Source organism: Apiospora marii, assembly GCF_038362585.1.
Source record: "Apiospora marii strain CBS 49790 chromosome Unknown utg000005l_segment0_segment0, whole genome shotgun sequence".
Taxonomy (NCBI): Eukaryota; Fungi; Ascomycota; class Sordariomycetes; order Amphisphaeriales; family Apiosporaceae; genus Apiospora; species Apiospora marii.
Genome location: NW_027117377.1, coordinates 806,992 through 820,888, shown reverse-complemented (window position 1 = coordinate 820,888; position 13,897 = coordinate 806,992). Strand labels below are relative to the sequence as shown.

Genomic DNA, 13,897 nt, shown 5'->3' with positions numbered 1-13,897 from the left:
ATTCCGAGTCTCTGCTGACAGGCTGGGCATTCTACAGGGCATATTGGTACATCATTGTGAAGAGGCGGTGCATTTCTACAGTCTTGCACCCTGACAGCCTGAACGGTACAATATCTCGAGTTATTGTCTGACGTGCTCTTTGACATACAATTGTCTCAACAGCATCTCGGTACCTGTACCTCCCTTCCTACCTACGCGAGGAGCGGAGACCCACTCGTCCTTTCGCGCATGCAGTTCATGATGGATGGTGAGGGCAAGGGGTCGTCCTCGGGACATGATTCGATGGTCTCCTACACTCTTCCGGGATGTCCGCGGTCGACTACTTGCAGCTTCCCCATGTAGATTAGACGACGGATTCGAGCACGCGACGATAGCAACCCTCCCCTCGCCTTTTCAGAGTTGCCAAAGCCGTCGATGCAAGCCACGAAGCCAGCCTTCCCACCTGCTTCTTGCTTGGCTGTTGCTTGGCTGTTGCTTGGCTTCTCTTGTTTGAACATCTCGACTTGGCATTCACAATTTTGGAAGACGCAGAATGCGACACCGACAACAACTGCTGTCCAGGTCGGGATCAAACTGCACCGAAACGCCCTATCTACGGAGTCACGCCTCTATCTCTCAATCATAGTAAGCAAGGCCCATACGACGGAGAGGGGTGACGATTGCGGCCACAGAAGTCTCGGGACGGGACCAATTGCGGGACACCTCCAACTCCAACACCTTGGACACAACCCTGGATCCCATCTGATCGCTCAGCTGCTTGCTTATCTTTCAAGGAAGGCAGATATCGCTTCAAGGTTTTAATCTGAATACACTATACCGGAAACCGTAAGTCCCCGGCATGTTCTGTTCACCGGGGTTTGGCGCTCATAGATCCGCCATCCGCCTTGGTCAATCGCATGTGTATCGGCCGACTCGGCGGATGGCGCAACACGACAAAAGCAAGTCTGACCCCTACAATACCTACATGACTGAGCTGGCAGGTCGAGTGTGAAGCTGGTACCACGCTGGCTTGCTGTTGGCGCCTTGGCTGCGTTCGGGGGCCTGGCTGCGGTTAGGGCCCGACATGCCGTGAGTGGATAATGGCAAGACCGGCAGTCAGAAGTTGGGTTCTCTACCCAGCAAATCACCCAGTCCCGCGTGTACGCAGACGTATACGCAGTAAGAAAGAGAATGCCCAGAACATCGCCGCAGCACCGCATAACACCCGTTAACCGTCCATCTTCGTATGTACAGTGAAGTGATGCTGACGGGTTTCTTTTCCCTTCTGCAACGGAAAGCCGCTAGAAGCCATGGAACAATGCAACATTCGACTTTGGTCTGCTCAATTGGTTCGCCCCCAAATGAGCGAGCGAGGCGTGTTGCGTGTGCGTATTACCACTGCTACATACTGTACGACACAACGTTATTGTCAATTGTCTTCCGCCGCCGCACCCCCCTATCCGGACACCCCATCAGGTAATTTCCCTCCCCATTTACCCAGAAGCATGGGCCCGACAGGCTCCCCCCATCCCCCGTCTATTCCCCAAACTACACCACAGGAAACGAAACAAAACTAACAACAGCTCCCCATTCTACGGTATGGCCCCCCCCGCTGATCTTAACGTATGCCCTAGCCTAGCGGGAATTCTTACTTTTCAGGTCCCCTCTTCGGCCGCAACTGCATGCTACCAACAGTGATTCCTCAACGCTTGCCATCGGTGGCAGATGACCATTTAGCTTCGGCCTTATTCCCTCATTGCTATCGAGCCGATAGGCTACCCTCAGCTGAGGCTGCAAGGATTGATTCAATGACATCGTGGCGCTTTGTTCTGCCTCGGCACAAGTACGTAGCTCTCTCAGCTCCCTCATGTCGTACCAGCGTACGTACATAGCATCCTAAGAAGGGGATGGTGACACCATGCCTCTAGTGACTTCTTTTTGCTTATGGATGCCATTCCCCGGACCAATACGCCTACGTACCTACTTATCCAGTCTGGCAGTCCCTCGGTGCCCCCTTATTATTGGCTGGCGATACGGCGCAGGTATCGACCAATCGATCACCCGCATCTTCGGTGTGCAGGTGTTTGTCCCATCTTCTGGGTGACGCGGCGCTTGGGTTCCCAAACGAGCGTGTCGCACGCATCCCACGTCCTGGTCCCGAGCATGCCGTTTGGTATGACCTGGGCTCTTTGAAATCAAACTTCTCTTCGAGTGGTACCCAGGCGAGCGCTGCCGATCTAGTGAGCCTGTGGTAGCAACTTTTATTATGTAGATTGGGCACATTGATGACATAATCGAGCAAGGCAGCCCAAGGTATGCGAAACTGCTAGTCACTCTCACTTCTCTACCTCATCGGCTTTTTACCTCTCTCTATAGAGTACATTCTGACTATGGAATGAGCTTCCTAGACGGGCCCGTGTATGCATTACTTGATGTATGCCTGGATGTAGACATCTGGGCTAGTTTTGTATTGTCCATTCATTCTCTTGCAGCCTCACCGAGGCCACCAATACAATGGCCCCATAGCGAGGGGTCCCAGTACGTCTCGTGGGGGCTTGACATCGAGCTCAAGTCCTTGCGTTACTAAAATGCATCTGCTCATGTTGAGAGTAGGAAACCTTGTCAGACAGGAAGGAACACCTGGCTATCTATCCCGAAGTAGTAAAGGGGGTGCTGAAAACAGAAGTCTTGCCTCCGGACCAGATCCGCTTTGAGTGGCAGGCACCTATCCTCTATCCGGTTTCTGCTTATATTCAAGTCAGAATTTCAGTATAGACTGATTCGAAGCAGGGAGCGCCTCACCTATTCATCATCGAGGTGTGGGTCATGTTTGGCGGGGGGTAGGCTGTGTCGACCAGCGTCGAAGTTGTCGAACAACGCATGTAGATGAAGGCCACTAGGAAGCGGCTGGCTGTTCAGAGCATCTATAAGAAGAGGTACGTGAGTACAAACAGATATCGAATGGGGTATTGCTGGTTAACTTACCACTGTAACTGACGCTAGCCTCGACATCCACCCCTTCATCCTCAGCAGGAGTCACAGCTGGAGTCGAAGCAATAGTGACCTCGTCGTCACCGAATTGTTTCTTGATGTCATGGAAAATAGCCTCGGCGGAGCTGATGTACGCCATGCCAGTATGGGGGCAACCCTTGATGATATGGCCATAGAGTCCACCCGACACCGAATCCAACACAACAGATCCACAGTCTCCCTCGACCACCTTGCCGTCCAAGTGAACGTCATACATCTTCTGTGTCGCAGTGCTGTTTGCGGCGCGCAGGTAGGTTGCTCCAGGGAATAGGGTTCCGGAAACCACTCCACTAGATCCAGTGACTGCCATGACAGCACATTCCCGCGAGGGGATCGTAGATGTAGATCTGATGTCCAGTGTATCGTCGAGTGTTCTACCGGGTGTTTGCGAGTAGTGCAAGTTGACCCGATTCGCATCGTTCGGGCGGCCATTCAAGGGCAATAGAACATAGTCAAGCTTTGCATCAGACCCATCACCGCGGAGGACAGGCTTCAGATCTTCGGACACAACCTGCACCCGTTCATTATCCTCGGGCTCTCTAGGCTCAGTCTGATCTTCACACTTGGAGTCAACAGAATGGGGTAGCTGAATGGAGTCATGGCGGTTATCGCCTCCAAAATGAGGATTATCAGCCCAAGATGGAGGCAACTCGGTAGAAGTGGGACTCCCATGCATTGCCTCTTCTGATTCTGAATCGTCAACCTCGTCTTCCACGTCTTCGTCGTCTTCTGCGTAATTAGTCGATCTCCATTCTTCTTGACCCTTTTCACTCCCATTGCTACGGGTAGAGCATTGATTGATTTCGTCAGGGCCTGGCGTGTTGGACTGGTGTCGCCGCGATCTGATGCGCTCACGGCTGTGTTCCACCGTCATCTGATAGAAATCACGCCCAACTTGTATGACGATTCCACCGGTGGTGAACTGAGTTAGTCCCGTCTCATTGGAGATGGCGATCTTGATGCCCAAGGAGGCATTTGGTCCATCAGCTGCCGGCCGTCTTCGAGACGTCTCTTCTGGCAAGCCAGAGTCAGCAGAAACGCCAATTGGGGAGCTGTCTCCTCCAGCCAGAGGCTTGGCAGGTGTCGGCTGCTCTAGTGGTAAAGCACACGTGCCGAGATCAAATTCCGGATATTCGTCGAGAACGCCGCTCTGGCGGATTGAGGACTCGACATGTCTTCTGGCGTGCGAGTCGGTGCAGCAAATCATGATTGTTGGTCTGGACGCTTCGGTGCGCTTGCCAATCATGTACAGCCGGTAGTACATGTCGGCGTATCCCAAGTCGGTGTTCCTCAATGTCATCTCAATCTGAGGCTCGATGTCGTTCTCAAACTTCTCGAGGGCTGCTCCTTGAGCCCACCAGGCGCTCTTCGTATGTCCAAGCTCGGCTGTCATGATCTGACTCCCGCAAGATAGTTCCGGGTCTGCCCATTTCTTGCTAAGGGTGGGCACATGGGGGAATGGCATTCTCAGAATGGTCAATTGACACAAACAAGGATGAGAAGCTTATGTAGCCTTTTCAGATCGAGCCATGTAGCTTAGGTGATTGAATAGAAGAGCAAGCTTCAGGGGCTTTTGATTAGGATGGAGAAAGATAATAGCGAAGGGGCTTGCGTGAACTGCCGACGCGAGGTGGACGGGCATTGAAGAGGCTTTGGTGCCTGGGGGTGCCTGGCAATTTGGGTAGTAATCGCGAAAATTCTGGATCTTCTGAAGCCGGGCTTCAAACGCAGAGGAACTGATTGTCCGACTAGCACCGTTTGTCATGATCCAAAGACGCTGTGCCACGAAAGACAGGGGCTACGACAAATTGGCACCTCCCCTTTTTTCTGACCGCCGAAAACGAAGGAGTACCACCATATGAAATAATTGTGCTGAGGAAACGTATGTTCAAAATGAATCGCAAACGAAACCCTCCTGAGATATCGCGGTTACTATCAGGCATAAGTAACCACATGAGCAGGTTCACTAATCTGGATACCTAATTTTAACCATCTGACGGTTGGCTGATCACAGTGGTAGCATATCCTGCTGTCAACACTGAACTCTGACCAGCCATCCGACTATTCCCGGTTATTCTAGTATTTATACGTAGTTATCCCACTACTGATGTCCGTCCAAACACCAGCTATCTGGAATAAGCATCAATCCAAAGCCACGTAACCCCCAGCAAGATGAATGAGGACGCGTTGAAGCTAACCACTCAGGTATGGCAACCATTGAACAAACAGGAGCTCTTCAATGGTGATCCGAGCTCCGTAATCGATCACAGCGCGTATGCCGATTACTACACGAAGCAATGGCATCTCATGATGGGTGGACACGACATCAATCAGCATCCCGTATCGACAACCCCCGATGGAATTCTAGCCTTGGTACAGCAAATCCATGCTGGCAAAGGGCACGTTGAGCTCGTCGACTATCTTCAAGGAAAAGGGAGTCTTGCCAGTCCAACGCACCCAACTGCAGAAGACTCCATCAATCTAGCACTGCGGCTCGTGTCCATGATCAAGTTCGGGACTGCGAGACGTCAAATCATGCCGCGCCGATATCTGGACTGGGACCAAGGCTGTCTCAAAGAGTACCTGACCAGCCACTTTAGTGAGCCTCCGGAACTCAATTGCGACTTGGTACGGTTGCCCAAGTCATTTCATGGATGGAACATTGAGAGAATAGGGGGGATTGACATTTGCTTTACTGACAACCTGGCGGATCATCTCCTCTTGGTCGAGGATGGCTCAAAGCTCCTGATCTTCCACTACGTCTCCTTCCTGGAATACCAACAAGACATGAGCAGTCCCATATTCCCGGATGGATTCGTCAATGAGACCTTGCGTACCATTGCACTTCTTTTCCCAGAGGCGCAATTTGGTCGAAACGGCACCCCTGGAGGACGATGGTTCCGCCAAAAGCGGTTGAAAGACGCCGGCAGTCTCCTCGACAGCAGACTGACGCACTGCGGGAACGTGCAGATGGAGGAGCGCCAGATCGAGCGATTTACGTATTGGCGCGACCGACTAGTCATCCTGAAGCAGGCTTACGATGACGCGACGCCCGGGACCATCTCGCAGTGGTGGCACGACCGACGCAACGGGGTGCAGTGGTACACCTTCTGGGTGGCTATCTTGGTGCTCGTCCTGACCACCCTTCTGGGTCTCGTGCAATGCGTCGAGAGCGCGCTTCAGGTGTACAAGGCTTATATACCGTCTTAGATCCATCTATAAGCATCGGCTTAGTTTTGGTAATATCAATTTTGTTCTAGGGAGAAGAGGCTATGCTGCAACAAACCCCGGGTATCGGGCGCCAGGAACATCCATGGCTTCGAGAAGTGCAGTCACAGACGTGTGCATACCCCCCGTGATCGTGAGAGCCGCCCACTCCTGCAGCGGAACGTGAGCCTAGGGCACATTCTGGTCGTCATCATCGTTGCCTCCGCGGTCGCCGTGCAAAACCAGCGCTCCTTTACCCACTTGGAGGTCATATATCCATGCGAGCCGTCGGGTAGGTGTGCTATTGTATTCTGGTGGTGCTGCTGCTGTGTTGTCACTGCAACTCGTGAGACATCTCGGCGCCGTTGTGGACGACGGTATCGGTGCTGTCGAAGATTGCAGCCGCCTCCGCTAGAGTCCTATTCAAGGCCACGAGGACACGGTGGGGTATTATACAATGCTAGTCGGTACGAAATTCCAAAGTAAGTGCACATGGTCGCCTCGTCTGGGATGATCCATATCCAAAAACGTGATTTGGCCCGTCGTGGCACTACCCGTCAAATTTGCATACGGGGGAAACCAGCCAATTCGCAATCCAAGGATACGCACGGCCTGATCGGCTGTCAACCCAACTGCCGTGAACGTCACGGAAAGTGTGTGGGCTGCTGAACATGGCAGCCCGATGTAGGTTGGGGGTACTGGCTTTTACTATTCCCTTCCAATGGGGCGGTTCCAATGGCCTTGGGGATTTTTTGGTGCTTTGGGGCCGCCTTCAAGAACCCCCAACCCCTAACCCCTGCCAATTGCGGCCGAGTTAAGCTACATGTACGAGCGAATGTCCTGTCCAGTTTCTTCCCGAATTGGTCGGTAAAACGCAGCCGCGGCGTTTTGATCAATTGATGTTGTGAGTGTCTTGAATCGTGGTATTACTTTTGCCATAATACCTAAAGACTGCTGATATGCTACCAAGAGAGAAATCAATGGGGCCGATGAAGCAGATACCCGAGTTACATCTGGAGCGTCAATCGACAAATATAGATAGTAGTAAGCACTTAGGCGCCGACGGGAAACTGGATCAGGGCATCGCCCCCCTCAATTTGGGGGCTGCGCATTTCGCGTATCGACGTGATCTGATCTGGCGCATGATAAGCAATATCGTGGCATCTCTCTCTACTTGTCAGCGCGAAATGGTTCTCTTTCCGAACTATTCTTCCTCTGGTCTCATGCCATATCCCGAGCCCATATATCCTCATCCACGAATGGACGAAGGAAGTAGCATCAATTGCCAGTATGGAGCCATTGCTGATGGAAGAACCGCCGCGTGCGAATAAGGGTGGAAGCGCGCAGCAGTTCACAGCATCCCCCAAATGGCGAAGGCGCGGCGCGTACACCTTGGCCGTTCTCTGGGTCGTCGGGTCCATCTTCGCATTGCTGTATGCCGTCCGATTTTCCGACAACGGCTTCCCAGACTACGTGGCGGCGTGCAGCGCCGACGGGTCTTTCATCCCGTTCCACAAGAACAAGGGGCCGTGGACGACATCCCAGTTCTTCGCTATTAACATCGTGGCCGCGAGGTCGCTGTCGTTCTCCGCCGCTAAGGTCATTGACGTGGTTTGGGATACGGTACGTGTAGATCATATGTGCATCATGTTGCCCAATCTTGTGTGGTATGGACACTAACACATTTAACAACAGGTTGGCGGGCGCGGGTTCGCCGTGGCCATGGCCTTCCTATCGTTCAAAGTCTTCCGGCAGTATCTCGCCGTTTCTATGAGACGCCACCCGGTCACGTACCAAGTCTTCCGGGCCATCTATCTCGAAAGCGAGCCAGCTATAGTATCGACTTACCGACTGATAAAAGATTGCGTAACAGGTCGACGCCGGGTGGTACCTCCGACTGCTTTGGCGTTCATGGTGGCCACGTTGGTCTTTATTTTGCTCTTTCCGACCCTGTCGGGATCGATGACCGGATACATCAACTTATCCAGGGGGTTTGTACAAGCCTCGGGCGGAGAAATGGTGCCTTTCGATAGCCTCGATTTTGTGGCGTATGTCATTCACGACGGGTGGCGGCTGAACCTGACGGGAGACTACATCATCTCCCTCAATGTAGGGGGCGGTCATGACTATCAAACGATGGGCGATAACACGAACTGGATCCTTCCCGCGGTGGGAGGCGCCGCTATGCAAGCGGGATGCAGAGGCAAGGAGAAGTCGCAGAGCCTGAACTGTCAGCTGAAGAACTCCACGTCGTATTGTAAGTAACCTGATGCCCGTTGACTTATCCAGCAATTTACTGACTGGCTGCACACTCAAGACGCTTCGCAGTATGGCTTCTACGGCTTGCATAACGAGACTTCAGTCTGGCCGACTGATCATGGTAATGTCACACTGGCTGCTCCTTCTCTCAACATCTCAGCCTTCTACCTCGACGACGTTAACGTCTTCATTGGCGATGGTTACGGGCACGATTGGGTTGACCCAAGAACCGGCCAGAAGCCCTTCAGTGACGAAGGGCGGGTTGCTTGGACGGCCGCCAACCAGACATTCACAATGGATGACATTGCTGCCAATGCGACCTGTCAGCCTGTCCGGAACGTAAGTACTCGGTTGACCTTGAATCATTCACCGTGGACCGACGGCTTGCATTCGTGTGCTGACTGCTTCCTGCGCCCCAGCAATACCAATGGGGCTTCTCGCTCATGCAGCTCCTGATCGCAATTATACTCATGGGCCTCTGGATGACGGGCCTCTGCGTGATGTCCTACACGTCAAGCAGGCACGACCCGCTCGAGGGTGGCCAGCCCGAGGTGCTTCGGGGCTGGAGGGCGCTGCTGACGCTGGCCGAGGCCATGAACATGGAGCTGGCGGGTTCGGGCATCGAGCCGCACACGCTCAAGGACGACGAGCTGCAGAGACAGATCGACCGGCACGTCGATGGTGGTCAGGTGTACTCGAAATCGGGCGGCGGCGACGTGATCGAAAGACGGGGGTTTCCGTATGCTGCAGGGGACCATTAGGTATGTAGGTAATTTACATAGTGGTAGGTTGATTAGGGGTCAAAGGTCAATCAAACAAGGCCAGGCAACTCGAGTACCTAGTCGGATGATGGGCGTCGGTGATGCTTTAACTTAATTGAAAACAAGAAAATATTGAACCTTCAAGGCCAGGACAAATCTAGAATCCAAACTTGCAACATTTCCTTCACCTGTCTGCTTGCTGCCTGCCATCGAGCCCCGAGTGCGAGTGATGCGGCCCCCCACCTCATCGGAAGCTTGCTACAGTGCCCATATTCCCTACATGTCATGCAACCTACTTACAAATCACATTAGAGTGCAGAATCCAGTTGCCAGGTGCTGGGTGCCAGGCGGATACCGGGCTCGGAAGGCCCGCATCTCAATCGAGGCCACTAGCTCAACGTTTATTGCGATCCAGGGCGAGCGGATTTACTGAGGAGCTGAGCGGATTGACGGTGTATGGACGGAGTATACTGGATAGTGCTAATGGGAAAGTTATGGGTTGTGTGTGCTAAGTGCTAGAAACGCCAGCTGGGACCAGGAGCCGAGTTCCGGGACATGGCGAGAGCAAACCCGAGCAGTCAGTGAGTGAGCCGCTTATCAATGCTGGTCTAGCTTCTAGGCATGCATCTTGAACCGCCCCCATGCACAACAGAACTTCACACACACAAGTCTCTGTGCATGTACAGCCCGTCGCTTCGTTTCCGGGGAATGGTCCAAGCATCAAGCATCCCGAACGGGTGCGCGGGGGGCAAGCATTTCTTTCCAAATCATTACGTCGTTTCTGCACTTCTCTCTGCATTTCCCTGGCACTTGTTGAGGCGTCCGAGTCAGGAACGAAAAAATATATGGGACCCGCGCTGACCGAATCGAGGGAGAACTGACCAGAAAGAAAACTGACTTGATTGCAAATGTTATGGATGATGGAGTCTGAACCCCTGCCAGGATCCCCGGTGTTTTCGTCCAAGTAGGTTAATCTGGCTACTGGCGTCAGTTTGAGCCACCCGTGCCACATAAGCCACTCAAAAGCCCCCTGGAAAATTCACGGTAGCGCAGACTGGGGTGAGCCAAGCACCAAAGATATGGGCACCCGGATTCTCGGCATCTCTCCAATTTACCAGCAGAGATTGGGCAGGTGCGAGGTTGCACCAGGCACTTGCTGGAATAAAGAGGACGAAAGGAAAGAATCCATTTGATAGCACGACGTGTTACTCCGTACGGTTAGTGACTTTGGCGAGCCCTGAGGCGAAGATTCTTCCCGATCTAGAGGCTGTGACGAATGACGATCAGTGCGACACTGTCGAAGAGACATGTCAAATGGACAAGAACTGACTGCAGCAAAGGTACCGACAGCCAAGTAATGTACGTACGTACACACTGCATCTACATCTGCAGTAAACCGAAAACGGGACTAGCGCGCCAAGAGAAGCGGCGGCGGGGAGTCGGGCTTTTTGACGTTTCCTTTCTTTGCTAGCTGGCAGCAGCAGCAGTGAGTGGCTTGGTGGCAGTCCTTCAGTCGCAGCAGGCAGTGTCTAAGCTCAGGCTGGCCACCCACTGACCTCTCCAGCTAGTCTAGCAAAGAGGCCCTCCTAGATCCCAAGGGCCGCATTACCGCTTTCCTGCAATTCCCATTTACCCCCAGTTTTAGCGACGTCCATTCTTTCCAGCTTAGTCGAGCCTCAACTCACTCATCAATCATCAATCAATTGATGATCGATTGATCTCTCATCACCCCAGCCTTGCGACATCACACTCACTCGTCGCAAGCCATCTCCCGGCCTGCGACTGCTCAATCTCAAACCCATGTGACATCCGAGGTCATGGAACGCGTCGTCGAGGAGAAAACCGACGCTCCGACGCCGTCCTCGTCTGGCGGCGTCGAGAATGAAAAGACGCACATCGACAATTTCCACGGCAGTCTAGATGCAGCAGCTCCGCCGTCCGAGATCCAGGTTCAAGCTTACCACAATGTCAGCGAAAGCGATCTGCTCCAAGCCCGGCTGCTGGCCAAGAGCCTCACTCTGGATGACATCAGGCCCATGCTGGAGGAGGTCCTGCGCGTCCATGAGACGGATCCCAACTTCCCCTTCGCCATCATTGAGAAGATCCGCTCCTTTCTCGAGAACCTGTCCATTTTTGCTGAGCCCGAGAAGTATGAGCTACTAATTGAAGAGCTGAAGCTCGAGGCTGCTCTGATTACCGTCAATAGCCCGTACCCGGAAGTGCGAGCGGTGGTGGACAACCACGACGATCCCGCCATTCCCTGTAGTACCATCCGCGCCTGGATCATCGGCATGGGGTTTGCCGTCCTCCTCTCCTTCGTCAACCAGCTCTTCTCCATCCGCCAGCCCGCCATCACCGTCCAGGCCAACGTGGCTCAGCTCTTGGCTTATCCCATCGGCAAGTTTTTTGAGAGCGTTCTTCCGGACATCGGCTTTACCTTGTGGGGTACCCGGCACTCCCTAAATCCCGGCAAGTTTTCCAAAAAGGAGCATATGCTCATCACCATCATGGCCAACGTCAGCTGGAACACTCCCTACTCCAACAACATCATCTGGACCCAGTACCATTACTTCCAGCAGGGCTACGCCGGCGAGTTTGCCTACCAGGTACTGATCGCCCTTTGCACCAACTTTCTGGGTTACGGCATGGCCGGCTTGGTCCGGAGGTTCCTGGTCTTCCCGTCGTATTGCGTCTGGCCCGGTTCCCTCGTGACCATCGCCCTCAACTCGGCCTTTCACAACGACAAGAACACGCCAGTCAAGAGCCCCTTCGGCAGGGTATTTACCATGTCGCGCATGAAATTCTTTGGCCTCACCTTCGCCGCCATGTTTATCTACTTCTGGTTCCCCGGGTACATTTTCACCGCGTTGAGCGTCTTCAGCTGGATGTCGTGGATCGCCCCGAATAATGTCAACCTCAACACCGTCACCGGCTTCAACAACGGCCTCGGCTTCAACCCTTGGCCCACCTGGGACTGGAATACCCTGTTATTCGATGCCACTGACCCTCTCATGCTACCCTTCTTCAGCACCTTCAACAAATTCATTGGCGCTGCCATATCGGGGGCCATCATTGCCGTCTTCTTCTACACCAACGCCTACTACACGGCTTACATCCCCATCAACAGCAACCGTATCTTTGACAACACCGGTGCCCTCTACAACATTAGTAAAGCTGTCGACTGGAGCACTGGTTTATTCGATCCGGTCAAATATGCCAACTATTCGCCCCCCTTCCTATCCGCCGGCAACCTGGTCGTCTATGTGTTTTTCTTCGGCATCTATACGGCAACGCTGTCTTACGCCTACCTTTACCATCGCCATGAGATCATGATGGGGTTCCGCAATTTGTTCAGGAGCTTCCGGCAAGAGATCAACCCGGACGAGGGCCACTATCAAGATGTCCACAACCGCCTTATGGCCTCGTACGCGGACATACCCGAATGGTGGAATATCTTGGTGCTTTCTTGTGCTATCGCTTTTGGCTGTGCTGCCATTGGCGCCTGGGAAACCTTTAGCAGCCCAGGGGTCGTCTTCTACGGACTGGCCCTGTGTGCTCTTTTCATCATACCCATCGGCATCATCAAGGCAATGACGGGTGTCGAAGTTACCCTCAATGTGATCGCCGAGTTTATTGGGGGTAGCTGGGTACAAGGAAACGCTCTTGCCATGAACTACTTCAAGTCGTTCGGTTACGTCACGGTTCTACACGCCATCTTCTTTTCGAATGATCTGAAAATCGCCCATTACGCCAAGCTGCCCCCGCGACAGACCTTCGCTGCGCAAGTCATGGGAATTTTGATCTCGACGGTCATCTGTGTGGCCGTGCTCAACTTCCAGATGAAGCAGATTCCGGACGTCTGCACCCCCGGAGCGCCATACCGATTCACCTGCCCGGGCATCAACACGTTCTTTGCCGCGTCCATCGTCTGGGGCACTGTCGGGCCGAGCAGGATGTTTGGCAAGGACGGCCTTTACCCGCTACTTCTGCTTGGTTTCCCCATCGGGCTCATCATCCCGATCCTTTTCTACTACATCCAAAAGAAGACCAGGAAGTCGTGGTTGCGCCAGATCCACCCCATTGCCATGTTCTACGGCGCTTTGACCTGGAGCCCGTACAACATCTCGTACATCTGGCCGTCGGTTCCCATTGCTTGGTTCTCGTGGGTCTTCCTGAAGCGGAAGTACGTCGGCTTCTGGTCCAAGTACAACTTTGTGCTCTCGGCATCTTTCAGCAGTGCGATTGCGATTGCTGGCATTCTGATCTTCTTCACCCTGCAGTGGCCCATGGTCGAACTGAATTGGTGGGGCAACAATGTGGTCAACCAAACGGGATGCGAAGGGACACCATGTGCATTGTACTCGGTTCCTGAGGGAAGTTACTTCGGTCCTCGATTGGGCGAATTTTCTTGATGATTTGAATCATGTTTTGGGACAAATAACAGCACCACTTCAGGTTCTAATTACGCCCCACGACTACTCGTACCGCCCGCGGCGATTCGGCGTGCTACTATCCCAGCAATAGAGCATCGATGCCGCAATGCTGGGCCTGGTCATAACCAAGCACCAGAGGTCGGCTGACTGTCTGGGCTAGCAGATAAGCGCCGCGCCGCGAGATGTCGACCAGGCCACACCTCATGGGGTTTTCTAGCAAGATCACAT

General features: G+C 53.4%; 4 protein-coding genes across 4 annotated transcripts; 3 read left to right on the top strand and 1 right to left on the bottom strand.

The window, feature by feature from the left end:
* Positions 1-2,781: 2,781 nt before the first annotated feature.
* Positions 2,782-4,402, bottom strand: PG985_008169 (uncharacterized protein; the record flags this gene model as incomplete). The annotated part of the gene is made up of 2 exons (XM_066827937.1): positions 2,782-2,903; positions 2,965-4,402. The coding sequence occupies 2 exons, from the start codon at positions 4,400-4,402 to the stop codon at positions 2,782-2,784; spliced, it is 1,560 nt and encodes a 519-aa protein (XP_066682849.1).
* Positions 4,403-5,181: 779 nt separating this feature from the next.
* Positions 5,182-6,219, top strand: PG985_008168 (uncharacterized protein; the record flags this gene model as incomplete). Its single annotated transcript, XM_066827936.1, has 1 exon — positions 5,182-6,219. One exon carries the CDS (start codon positions 5,182-5,184, stop codon positions 6,217-6,219), a length of 1,038 nt encoding a protein of 345 aa, XP_066682848.1.
* A 1,287-nt stretch (positions 6,220-7,506) lies between these two features.
* On the top strand, positions 7,507-9,212 carry PG985_008167 (uncharacterized protein; the record flags this gene model as incomplete). The annotated part of the gene is made up of 4 exons (XM_066827935.1): positions 7,507-7,839; positions 7,912-8,473; positions 8,534-8,814; positions 8,895-9,212. Coding segments are annotated over 4 exons (1,494 nt in total), but the record flags the coding sequence as incomplete, so codon positions are not given.
* A 1,841-nt stretch (positions 9,213-11,053) lies between these two features.
* Positions 11,054-13,648, top strand: PG985_008166 (uncharacterized protein; the record flags this gene model as incomplete). The annotated part of the gene is made up of 1 exon (XM_066827934.1): positions 11,054-13,648. The coding sequence occupies one exon, from the start codon at positions 11,054-11,056 to the stop codon at positions 13,646-13,648; it is 2,595 nt and encodes an 864-aa protein (XP_066682846.1).
* Positions 13,649-13,897: the final 249 nt, after the last annotated feature.